The 12,458-nt window shown below is 40.7% G+C and overlaps 1 protein-coding gene across 1 annotated transcript in view; it reads left to right on the top strand.

Moving 5' to 3' along the window:
- SCN11A (sodium voltage-gated channel alpha subunit 11) overlaps positions 1-12,458 on the top strand; it is a 141,026-nt gene that overhangs the window by 40,817 nt on the left and 87,751 nt on the right. The window contains exons 8-12 of the mRNA XM_007945722.2: positions 2,485-2,626; positions 3,678-3,875; positions 5,078-5,251; positions 9,527-9,656; positions 10,730-10,968. Of these exons, the coding sequence (XP_007943913.2) occupies positions 2,485-2,626; positions 3,678-3,875; positions 5,078-5,251; positions 9,527-9,656; positions 10,730-10,968 (883 nt within the window). The remainder of the gene's footprint in view (positions 1-2,484; positions 2,627-3,677; positions 3,876-5,077; positions 5,252-9,526; positions 9,657-10,729; positions 10,969-12,458) is intronic.

Here is a 12,458-nt window from a genome sequence, read left to right as displayed (position 1 = left end):
GAAGGAACATCTAGAGAGTAGAATGGGGGTGGGGAAAAGCTTATATTTTAATTGGCAGTGAGGGAAATGAAGTATGGTCGACTCCTCCCTAACAGACTCCTGGAGGATAGTGGGCCCTGGGACTTCATAGAATCTTATTGAGGTCAGGTGGGAAAGGCAACATTATGGCTGTCCTCCTATTCAGTCACCCTAAAGGAAAGCCTACCACTCACTAAGTTCTACCCAAATCAGCAAACCCCCAGTTAGTTTGTTGTGGTGGTGGTGTTGTTATATGCCGTCGAGTCGGCCCCGACTCATAGCGACCCCTCCTTGGGTTTCCGAGGCAGTATCGCTACGGAAGTAGGATTGCCCAACCTTCCTTCCGAGGAATGGCTGGTGGGTTTGAACCGCCAGCCTTCTGGTTAGCAGTCAAGTGCCTTAGGCACTCTGCTACCAGAGTTTGTTAGTACCTCTGATTAATTGTGACTGTTTATCCAGGTGCCTCAGGCATCTGAAGAAAGCTTTGATTTACATGAGGTCAAGATAAGAAACAGAAAAAAAAAAAAAATGGCTATGAGCAAAATAACAATTCAAAGAACCAGAAAAGGGCTTTAACAACTTTAACTAAGATCCTCAGTGAAATTAAAAATGATACTGTATATGTAAAAATAAGATGTTACAAAAAAGAGTCAGAGAACAAGAAAGATTCATCAGAAATTAGACATGATTATAAAAAACCAATAATAGAATGAAAATGTAAAGCTGAAGAAATAGACTAGGAAGTAGAAACAAAAAGAGACAGAGGCTATGAGAATAAATGTAAATCCATAAGTTCTAACTAACATTAAGTTCTAACTTAGTAGGAATTCAAGAAGTAACATGAGATAATACAAGGGAATCTCCCTGGGATTAAGGGTGTTAGTCTCTGGACAGCTCACAAAGTGCCCAATACAATGAATGAAAAGGCACCATGCCAAGTGCATTATCATGGCATTTCCGAACCCCGAGGAAAAAAGATCTAAAAATCCTCCAGAGAGAAAAAGAAGGTCACCTACAAAGAAGCAAAATCAAAATGGCATCAAAACTCTCAAAAGCAATACAGAATACCAGATAATAGTTGAGCAATGCTTTCATATTTCTAAGGAAAAATGACCAATCTATTTCTGACCAAAATATAAATCAACTGTAAAAGTAAAATCAAGATATCAAAGATTCTCTAATCTTCTTACTTGAAGATATTCTTCAGAAAAATGAGAGAGTAAACCAGGAGAGAGCCAAGAAAAAGTGTATCAAACTCAGGAGAGCCATTAACATAAGTCACAGTATTTCTCTGTGAAGAGTGGTATAAGCACTGAACAGATAGGAATAGTGGTGAAGTTGCATGGGGGTGGAGAAGAGGAAGTTACTTGTTAAGGACAAAATTTGATAAATCAAATATCAAGTATAAGCACCAAATTTTGAATTTGGGTTGTGTACATGATGGTTGAGTGCCTGGTGGCATGAATGGTTAAGCACCTGACTTCTAACTGTTCAGATCTACCTAGAGCTGCCTTGGAACAAAGTCTTGGGAATCTGCTTCAGAAAGGACACAGCCTTGAAAACTGAAGGTAGCCATGGAATCAATTTGACATCAACTAATTTGTTTTTAGGGGGTTTAAAAGATGGTTAAAAAGAGTAATACAGGGGTAGTTGGTTTTCATTGCAAATCTTTTGATGCCATGTGAATTTTTAACAATATATGTATATTACTTTGATTAAAAAAGGTAAGTACTAAAAAGTTACAGAAGCATATACCTTTAGTATAGCCTATAGATACACTTAATGATATGTATTTTGGTGATGTGGGCAAAGACTTATGCACAAAAATATTCATTGCCCAAATGTTTGGAAGAGCAAAAAGAGTGTTAACAACTGAAGCATTCATCAGTTAAATAAATCCTAGGACTGTTAAGTCTCAAAAGAAAATGAGGTATCTCCCTGTATGCTGATATACAAAGTCCTCCAAGCTAGAATGTTCCATGAAAAAAGCAAGGCACAAGAGAGACTGTTCAAGGCATGCTGCCATGTATGTGTTATAAAAAATAGTATTTAAAGACATACATCAATAGTCATAGAAAACACCTAGAAATTAACAAAAGTAGTTGTTAACTGTCATCCCTGGGAAGTGGGACCAGGGGTTTGGGGAATGAGAGAGACTTAATATTCATTGCATACCCTTTTATACTGTTAATTGTTCACTCTATGACTGCATTTAATTTTTCAATTAAAACTTGCTGATATGAATTTATTAATCAATCCATTTGAAAAAGTCGATGAGAGCCCACTTTAAGGTTTGGGCTGTGAGGCTTGGTAGATGAGGGAGGGAGGGAGAGAAGGGGACTGCTACTCTATAAACACTGTCTTCACCTAGGGCTTTCTTGAGTGAACTCAGGGCCCTTTGAAGAACAAAAGGAAAGCTGGCCTGTGGGGAAAATAATTATCTGTTCCTTTCTTTCAAATATCTAGGCCCTGTTCTGAACAATTTCAATGCAACCACACCAAGTATAATCCTGACTATAATTACACCAATTTCGACAACTTTGGCTGGTCTTTTCTTGCCATGTTCCGGCTTATAACCCAAGATTCCTGGGAGAAGCTTTATCAACAGGTCATCTATTTATAGTATCTCTCTATCACTTATCTATCTTTTTCTCTATCATTTATTTATCACCTACTTTTATGGATTGACTTGTGTCCCCCAAATATATGTGTTGTAAATCCTAACCTGTGAATGTGATCCCATTTGGGAATAGGGTTTTCTTTGTTATGTTAATAAGACCATATCATTGTAAAATGTGTTTTAAGTCAATTTCTTTTGAGATTTCAAAGGTCAGATTAAGCAAGCAGGAAGCAAGGGGGCCTGGGAATCATGCCATGTGGAGATAAAAAAAAGACAGAGGAACAGTAACTGAAAGAGACAAGGACCTTACCCCAGACCTCTCAGGGAAAGAAAGCCTTCCCCTAGAGCTGGCACTCTGAATTCAGACTTCTACCCTCTTAAACTGTGAGAAAATAAATTTTCACTTGTTAAATACACCCACTTGTGGTATTTCTGTTACAGCAGCTCTAGATAACGAAGACACCATGTATCTTCCATCTGTATCATCTGTTCTCCATATTGAAGAGTTGTATTGTTGAATTCTGCTTTAGAAATTCTATTAGAAATTCCAAGAAAATTATAAATGTGATATTTGGAAGAAAAATGTTAAAAAAAAAAAAAAAAAAAACCCTCCTCCTAGAAATATTGCCTTTCTCCAGATTCCCTTCTGCCTGAAGTTCCACCGTTAGAGCTATAAAAAAAAAAGAAGAAAAAACAACCAAACTTACTGCCATCAATTCTGACTCTGTTTTCTTTCTTTCTTTTTTAATGCAAATATCCTTGAGGAAGTAATATAGTCTAAGACTTCCATGTGAACATATGGAGGGTATCTCTCCACTGAGAGACAGGGCACCAGGACATCCTGGCTAACTGTGGAGGCCAAAGACCGTGCTGTGGTCAGCCAAGCCATTCTTATGTTACTGTTTAGGGTTGCCCCATGAAGGAAACAGTGTTGGGGGAAGACCAGTTTTCTACTACTGTATAATCTTTGCTTGAGATGATGGTCAGCCCTCTGTAAAAGGAAGGATTTGGATGCAAACATGTGCTCTGTCCCTTGCAGACCCTGCACACCAATGGGCCCGTCTCAGCCTTTTTCTTTGTGGTGGTCATCTTCCTGGGCTCTTTCTACCTGATTAACTTAACCTTGGCTGTTGTCACCATGGCTTACGAGGAGCAGAACAGGAACGTAGCTGCTGAGACAGAGGCTAAGGAAAAGATGTTCCAGGAAGCCCAGAAGCTGTTAAAAGAGGAGAAGGAGGTAGGAACATGTGGGATCAGACAGCGGGGTCTGCTCAAAGGTGACCACAGAGAAGATGAGACCCAGGGCTCAAAGCTGCTGTGTGAGGCCTGGTTTTGGCCCTTCATGGGTGCTTTTCTGAGAATTTAAGTCCCTTGCAGGTTTGTTATGCTCTGTGTCACAAAGATGTCTAGGCACAGGGCTCTTGAGAACAGTGAACACTTGGTGTTTATGCTCTCCTTTGACCTTATGAAGCCTGAGCCTTCTAGTCCAGTTACTAGCTAGAGGATAAAACTACCCTGGTTCAAATCCACCAGCCACCTCCTTAGAAGGGAGATTGGGCAACCTACTTCCATAGAGATACCACCTCAGAAACCCACAGAGGGGGTGCTATGAGTTGAATTGACTCGATGGCAGTGAGTTTGGCTTTTATGGTATGTATCAATCCAGGCTCAGCTCATCTCTTGTGAAAATTTTGAGATGCTTGTGTTCAGGGCCCTTTGCTTGAGAGAGTTTGGGAAAGCAATAATGGTGGCTATAGAGTCAATTCTGACTTATTGTGACTCCTTCTTGGGCTTCCGGGGCAGTATCTCTACGGAAGTAGATTGCCCAGTCTTCCTTCCAGGGAGTGGCTGGTGGGTTTGAATTGCCAGCCTTCTGGTTAGCACTCAAATGCCTTAAGCACTACGCCACCAGAGCTGCTTTTTTGTTTTGTTTTATTTTTATTTTTTTTCTGGAAATGACAGCCCATGACCATCTCTCCCTCCTTAAAATTGCTGTGGTATGTACAGGCCATTCTGATGTTTTCTCTGGTACCTACATTTTCCCAACTCAATTGTCAGATTTTTAGGGAAAGAGCCTTGTTTTATACTCCTTTCCATTCCCCACAGGGATTTGTCAGAGTAAGCCCATACACCTGCATCATTAGGCACAAATATTTATTAAGGGTCCAGCACATAGCAGACACTGCTAAGTGTGAGTGACACAGAGATACGTAAGAGTTACTGATACTTTAAGGGCTGAAATCTCCATGGAAAATGTGATATGCCCCTACCCCCCAAATAAATAAAGGCAAGGGCAGCATATACCAGTTGTGGTAAGGCATCTAAATGGTACAATGCTATCAGAAGAAAGGAGAGCATGCATGCCAAGGTTGCAGTCTTTGGCAGGGTCTTATGGGGAGGTCTAATCTGTTCATTAATTGCTTTTGTGTACTTTCTAAGGCTCTGGTTGCCATGGGAATTGACAGAAGTTCACTTAATTCCCTTGAAGCGTCATCTTTTTCCTCAAAGAAGAGAAAGCTATTTGGCAGTAAAAAAAGGAAGTCCTTCATTGTGAAAGAGTCTGGAAAAGACCAGGCTCCAGGATCAGATTCTGATGAAGATTCCAAGAAAAAGGTAAGTCTCTCTCTAAGAAGTTAGTCGTACCATAGAGCTATCCAGGGGGAGAGATCTGGCTAGTAAACTAATAAATATATATTTAATAATTTACTCATTTTTTTCCATTCATCCTTTTGCACACACTTTCATTCATCTACATATCTATTCAATCATCCATGTTTTGAAAATTATGGTGAAATATATATATTTTATTATAATAAAACATTGGCCATTCAACCATTTTTACACATATAAGTCAGTGACTTATGTTGTGCAACTATCACTATTATCTGTTTCCAAATTTTTCATCATTCTCAGAAATTCAGTGCCCCTTAAGCAATACCTCCCCATTCTCCTTCCTCTATTCAATTATCCATTCAATCCATTGCTTACAAACATCTTTTTAAGAGTGTTTATAGTGTTTACTAAGGAGTCCTTCAATGGCCCAAACTTAAGCTCTTGGCCACTGACTGAAAGATTGGCAGTTTGCATCCACCCAGATACAACTCAGAAGAAAGGCCTGGTGATTTACTTCTGAAAGACTATAACCATTGAAAACCTATTGAGCACATTTCTACTCAGACATGTGTGGGTCAAAATGAGTCAGAATTGACTCAACTGCAACTGGTATACAGTATTTACTATCTGGTAGATACTAGGGATACATAAAGATGTGTAATACAGACAGAGTTCCTACTTCACAGTATTTACAATTAATAAAGGAGACACACTAGTAAGTAGGCAGTTACTATTCAGTGTGATGACAGACATGTTGAGGGTTCCCCCAGGAGTGGACCCTAAAACATTTGAACTCAAGAAATTTATTTGGGCAGTGATCCCAACAAGTGATATGTGGAAGGGCTGGTGGCCAATTGAAGTGGTACAGTATCAACCTAGTTATCACTGAAGGTAGTTGGAGTTTAATGCCTCTAGAGTGAGGTACTAGAGTATTTATACATGCATCCCAGTCCATCATTGGTTAAAGATTTGTGTCTAGTCACAGACATGAATTGTCTGGCTTGCTGTGCACTAGGGTGTAAGGGACTCAGGTCACCAGAGAAAACCCTCAAGTAAGGCCAAGGGAATATGAACAGAGCAACTAATAGCATCTGCTTCAGAAAAAGGTTCCCAGAGGAAGCAGTGCTGGAAGCTAAAGGATGAATTAACCAGGCAAAGAGAGTAATGTAGCCTTATGGATAGAGAGAACAGCATGTGGAAAGGTCTAGAAGCAAAGGAGAGCTGAGAGTGTTGAGGGGGCAATTACAAAAGGCCTTGAGAAGCAAGGTAAAGAATTCATCCTTTAGCCTAAGTGCAAGGAAGAAGCATCATTGAAACGTCCTTAAGCAAGAGAGTGATATGACCAGATTTGCATTTTTGAAAGGTCATCCTGGATTCATTGAAGAGAAGGGATCAGAGGAGGGCAAGGATGGAAACAACCAATTAAGAAGTTGTTGCAGTAATCCAAATGAGAGGTTATGGTGACTTAAACTAGGGTCAGGGCAGTGAGGATGAAGAGAAATCAGCAGATTATAGTTATCTGTAGCAGGTAGAGGAGCTCTGGTGGCATAGTGGTAAAGGCACTGGGCTGCTAACCAAAAAGGTCAGTGGTTCAAACCCACCAGCTGCTTCACAGGAGAAAGACCAGACAGTCTGCTGCCATAAAGATTTACAGCTTTGGAAACCCTATTGTGGGGGGGGGGAGGTCACTTTGAGTCAGAATCGACTTGATGGCAGTGGGGAGAAGGTAGAGTCTGACAAATGGTTGGATATAGAGGATGAAGGCAGGTTTATGGTTTGGAGTTCCTAAACCAAAAAACCAAACTCACTGCCATTGAGTCGATTTGACTCACAGTGACCCCTCCTTGGGTGTCTGAGGTGGTATCTCTACGGAAGCGTTGTTGTTGTTATGTGCCGTCAAGTCAAACCTGACTCATAACGACTTCTCTTTGGGTTTCCAAGGCAGTATCACTATGGAAGTAGATTGTCCAGCCTTCCTTCCAAGAAGTGGCTGGTGGGTTTGAACCGCCAGCCTTTTGGTTAGCAGTCAAGTACCTTAGGCACTATGCTCTTCCTTCCAAGGAGTGGCTGGCAGGATTGAACTGCCAGCCTTCTGCTTAGCAGTCAAATGCCTTAGGCAAAGCACTCGACTACTATTCAAAAAACTGGTGGTTCAAACTCACCCAGAGGCAGCTTAGAAGCCTGGTGATCTTCTTCCAAAAAATCACAGCCTTGAAAATCCTACAAAGCAGTTCTACTCTGCACTTATGGGATCACCATGAGTTGGCATCAACTCAACAACAACTAACAACAACAATGGTTTGGGTAGCTGACTTGGTGGAGGGTAATTCACTGTGACAGGAAAGGAACACCTTTGTATGGAGGGAAGTTCAGTTTGGGACATGCCACTTGTAAGATTCCTATGGGAATCCAAGCAGGGATATTGAGTAGGTAGTTGGATGTGTAGAGATAAAGCTATGTGGCATAGGAGGAGAAGGAGATTTGCTGTAGGGAAAAATTAAAACCAGTTGCCATGGTTTGATTCTGACTTATGGAGATCTCATGTGTGTCAGAGAAGAACCGTGCTCCACAAAGGTTTCAATGGCTGATTTTTTTTTTTTTTTTTTTTTTTTTTAAAGTAGATCTTTCCTCCAAGGCGCCTCTGGGTGGACTTGAACCACCAAACTTTTGGTTAGTGGCTGAGTGTGCTAACCATTTGCACCACTCAGGAACTATTATCATTAGGGTGGGAAGTGTCCAGACACTTCAATTATGTAGAGAGAAGTCTGAAGAGAGGAAAATATTGAAGATACAGCCAAGAAATAGTGACTGGAGCTGCTTTCTTGTGGTAGAAGGGGGGAAATGGAGTGGGCAGAAAGCAGGTATCCATGAGAATGGGGCGAGGAGAGGGGATCCAGGAGTATTTGCAGAAGTAGAGAGACAAACCCCATCCATTGCTGTACCTTGTTCTCTGATGTTGTGATTTGGAAAGGTCTCATGGTTTAGAGACTTCTTTGCTGTCAGACCACAGCATACTGAAGAGATTGCACATAAAAATATCTTAAATTTCTCTTTCTTTCACAAAACAAGAAGGAAAGACCTACACATCTAATATAAAATGTCTTTTCCCTTTCACTAGAATGGAGAATAGCTGTGGAAATCTATAAACTGCTTTTAGATTAGCTTATCACAAAGGGTTAGTTCCTTCCGGGGCCCTAACTGATCAGAACCTTTGGAAAAGATGCCATTATGGACACTTGAGTTTTCTGGATAGCTGAAGATTTATGTCCTTTAATCTCTAGAGCTTTTAGAATTGTAGCTAACATAGGAATCAATAAGCTCTTGAGCAGGGGCTGAAGAATGCTTGAGGTTTAGTATATAGATTTTGTGGTATTTATTTTGACTGTTCTTTTTAGTTACTGACTGTTTTAAAATCTATTTAGTCAGGCATTTAAGTCACTTCATTATTTGACCCCAATCTATCTTTATAAATTTCTGCCCCTCACAATCATTTTTTCTAAATTAGAATTTTTATTGTATTCATACCCTGAACCGTTGGTCACTAAAACCAAACCAAACCCACTGCCATCAAGTCAGTTCTAAATCATAGCAACCCTGTAGGAAAGAGTAGAACTGCCTCATAGAGTTTCCAAGGCTGTAAATCTTTACTGATGCAGACTGCCTCATTTTTCTCCCACAGAGTGGCTGGTGGGTTCAAACTGCTGATCTGTTGGTTAGCAGCCCAATGCTTTAATCTTGGTGCATCAGAGCTCCCCTATTGTTCATTAGTTTCTGTAAAATTGTGTTTGCTCTTTGTTGACAGTGGATAATGCATGGAGGGAATAACATTTCTTTGGGTAGAGAACAAACTTTTTGTCAAGTTGATTCTGACTCATGGCAACCCTATGTGTTATAGACTAGAACTGCTGCATAGGGTTTTCTTACTTGTCTTTATGGAAGCAGATCACCAGATCACCAGGGCCTTCTTCTGCAGTGACACTAGGTGGGTTTGAACCCACCTACTTTCTGTTAGGCATCGAGCACAAACATCTGTGCCCCCCAAGACTCTAGAAATGTTCATAGATAATAAATATGAATGATCAAACCATATTTCTCTAATCTATTGACTATGAAATAAGAAAATTGAACATTTGACATTTCATGGAGATGAAGTGAGTTGATGTGTGTAAAATATGAAGCATCTTTACTGCACATGGCATTGAAATAAAGTAGATTATGGAGCTTTGAGGATAGGCAGACCTTGCCCTTAGAGGTCCACCATGCTTTGTCTTACAGCCACACCTCCTAGAGCAAACCAAACGACTCTCCCAGAATCTGTCAGTGGACCACTCTGATGAGCACAGAGACCCCTTACAAAGGCAGAGGGCTCTTAGTGCTGTAAGCATCCTCACAATCACCATGCAGGGTAAGTCCCACCCACTACTCCAAGAGAAAGACAAATTTCAGCATCCTTCCGTCCTTACCCCAGTCCCCAACAATCTTCTGCAAAGGGAGGATTTTTTTTAGGGACCAACCCCTGGTACCTTCCTAGAAAGGGTGGTTTCCTATGCCTCCTTAGACCATTTATAAAAAGAGACTTGGAAGAAGTGGCCCTTCCCTGTGGGTCCACTCTGGACCATCACTTGGTTGGTGATGAGAACTGGCTAGACATCCAATGGCTGGGGCCATGAATACAGGTCCCCATGATCTGGCCAGGCTGTCATAGGAGGTCTCAGTGACAATAATAGTCAATCCAAGAAGAGAAGACATTGAGGTTTCCAGAAGGTATCAATTGTCATCAAAGTTAGAATCAGGAATCTGATAACAACAATCTATGTAGACAGGCTGGAACCAGCTGATCAACCCAATTAACATCAAGTGACAGGAAACCAACTAAGGGTTTGGTGTTCATCTCAGTTTCCTGCAAGAAGGGAGTCAGATGGGTTCCTTGGCATTTTTTTTTTTTTTTAAGCCTAGTTGGCATCACCTAACAGGCTGCATGTGTTCCTAGAAAGGTGCCAGGGGTACAGTTGTATTATAGTCTAAACTCAACCAGCTGAGAGAATGCCTTAGTTTGTTTGATTGCTTACAAATGTCACTGCCCAAATGTATCTTCTTCCCTTGTTCCCAGTAGGAAGCCATCTCTATGGTCTGTCTTGAGTGAACATTACTTGAGTTGATCCTTTCTCTCATGGGCTCATAGCTAGTTAATGTTGACTTCCAATCTGGATCATTAATAGTGCAACCCAGCTCCTAGATGCTCAATAAAAATGTAAGGATTTGACTATATCACATGACAGTCATATGTGGGAAACTGCCTTTTCTGAATTATGATGGTTGGAAAAATCATTCTGGCAGCACATGTCAGTGTTCTTCTTGACTGATCATGTTGTATCACAAAAGATGCTTGGGTAGGGGAGAAAGGAAAATACTCGGACAAACAGCAACCAGGCTGGCTCAGTGACAACTCTCAAACACTCCTTCATTCTCCTTCTCTAGAACAAGAGAAATCACAGGAGCCCTGCCTCCAATGTGGGGAAAACCTGGCAACCAAATACCTCGTGTGGAACTGTAGCCCCCACTGGGTACGCATTAAGAAGGTGCTGAGGACCATGGTGACTGACCCCTTTACTGAGCTAGCCATCACCATCTGCATCATCATCAACACTGTCTTCTTGGCCATGGAGCATCACAAAATGAGCCAAGACTTTATAAAAATGTTGTCTACAGGCAATCAGGTAACTTTAGAGTTTTAAAATTATGAAATATATTTTAAGATTTGAATTATGAGTCTTTCAAAATCTAAATATTGCATGAGTGGCCTAATTTAGCCTAGGGTGTTGGCCCCCTTAAATGGAGTAGGGGGAGAAGATGATCTGTTATTATTTTCTTTTTACCCAGTTCATTTTCATTGTTTAGTAACTTTCCAGGATGACAGGTCATCTGCACACTAGATTGGTTCTCTAATACGTTAAGGAGTCTCCTTAATCATCAAGCAGATCAGAGGTGAGCCATAATAAGCAAGCATCTTATTTTTAAAAAAGTCAGTTATTTTGGATAATTAAGAAAATATTAACCATAGTGCCTAAGGCATTAGACTGCTAACCAGAAGGCTGGCAGTTCAAACTCACCAGCCATCCTCGGAAGGAAGGTTGAGCAATCTACTTCCGTAGTGATATCACCTTGGAAAACCCAAGGAGGGGTCACTATGAGTCAGATCCTATTCAATGGCAGGTGTTTGGGTTTTTTTTTTTTATGCTAAAGACCCACAATAATGAGTACTACAGTCCCCAGTGATACCGATATTAGTTGTCATAAGATAAAGTATGCATCACCATTGTTGTTATTTGCCGTCAAGTCGGCCCCGACTCATAGCAACCCCTCCTTGGGTTTCCAAGGCAGTATCACTACGGAAGTAGGATTGCCCAACCTTCCTTCCAAGGAGTGGCTGGTGGGTTTGAACTACCAGCCTTCTGGTGAGCAGTCAAGTGCCGTAGGCACTATGCTACCAGAGCTCCTAATTAATTGCCCTCATTACCAGGTGTTGTTTCCCCTGGAAAGGTGAATCATGACATGGCAGCTGTGAGAGGGAAGCTGGGGAGAAAGGAATGTGGAGTGTGAGGCCAGGAGGTCCTAGACTCCAGCTGCTTCAATATATGCCTTATCAGATGGATACAATCTCAGTTAAATAGGAAAAACTTAAGATAGGGAAGCAGACTTTCCAAAAACTGTTCACTTTAATTAATGGTTCCTATGAAAGGCATTTTTCTCAAGGGAAAATTAGTGCCCCAGATATTAGAAACAAATAATTACCCACTGGATGCTCTACCTAATTAGCTAATGGGTTAGTAGGCTAAAAATTCCTACAAGGAAATATAGCCTTTCTTCATAAAATTTTATTTTATTTTTCCCATTTTGAAAGCAATATATGCTATCTTTTTAAAATTTAAATAAAGAAAGGAAATACAAAGAGGAAACTTATTTCCCATGGTCCTACCATCAAAGATGAAAAAGATATCATTTTTGGCATTGCAGAGTCTATCTCCAGGAGATACACATACACACACACACACACACACACACACCCCACATGTAGTTACAGTTGAATCGGTTCTGACTCATAGAGACCCCTCCCTGGGTTTCCGAGACAGTATGTCTACAGAAGTTTATTGTCTAGTCTTCCTTCTGAATATATACGTGTATATATATATATATATATATATATATA

Source organism: Orycteropus afer, unplaced genomic scaffold (assembly GCF_000298275.1).
Source record: "Orycteropus afer afer isolate SDZICR_OR568_19922 unplaced genomic scaffold, OryAfe1.0 scaffold00142, whole genome shotgun sequence".
Taxonomy (NCBI): domain Eukaryota; kingdom Metazoa; phylum Chordata; class Mammalia; order Tubulidentata; family Orycteropodidae; genus Orycteropus; species Orycteropus afer.
Note: the sequence above shows the minus strand (reverse complement) of the source record. Positions and strands in the feature narration are given on the sequence as shown.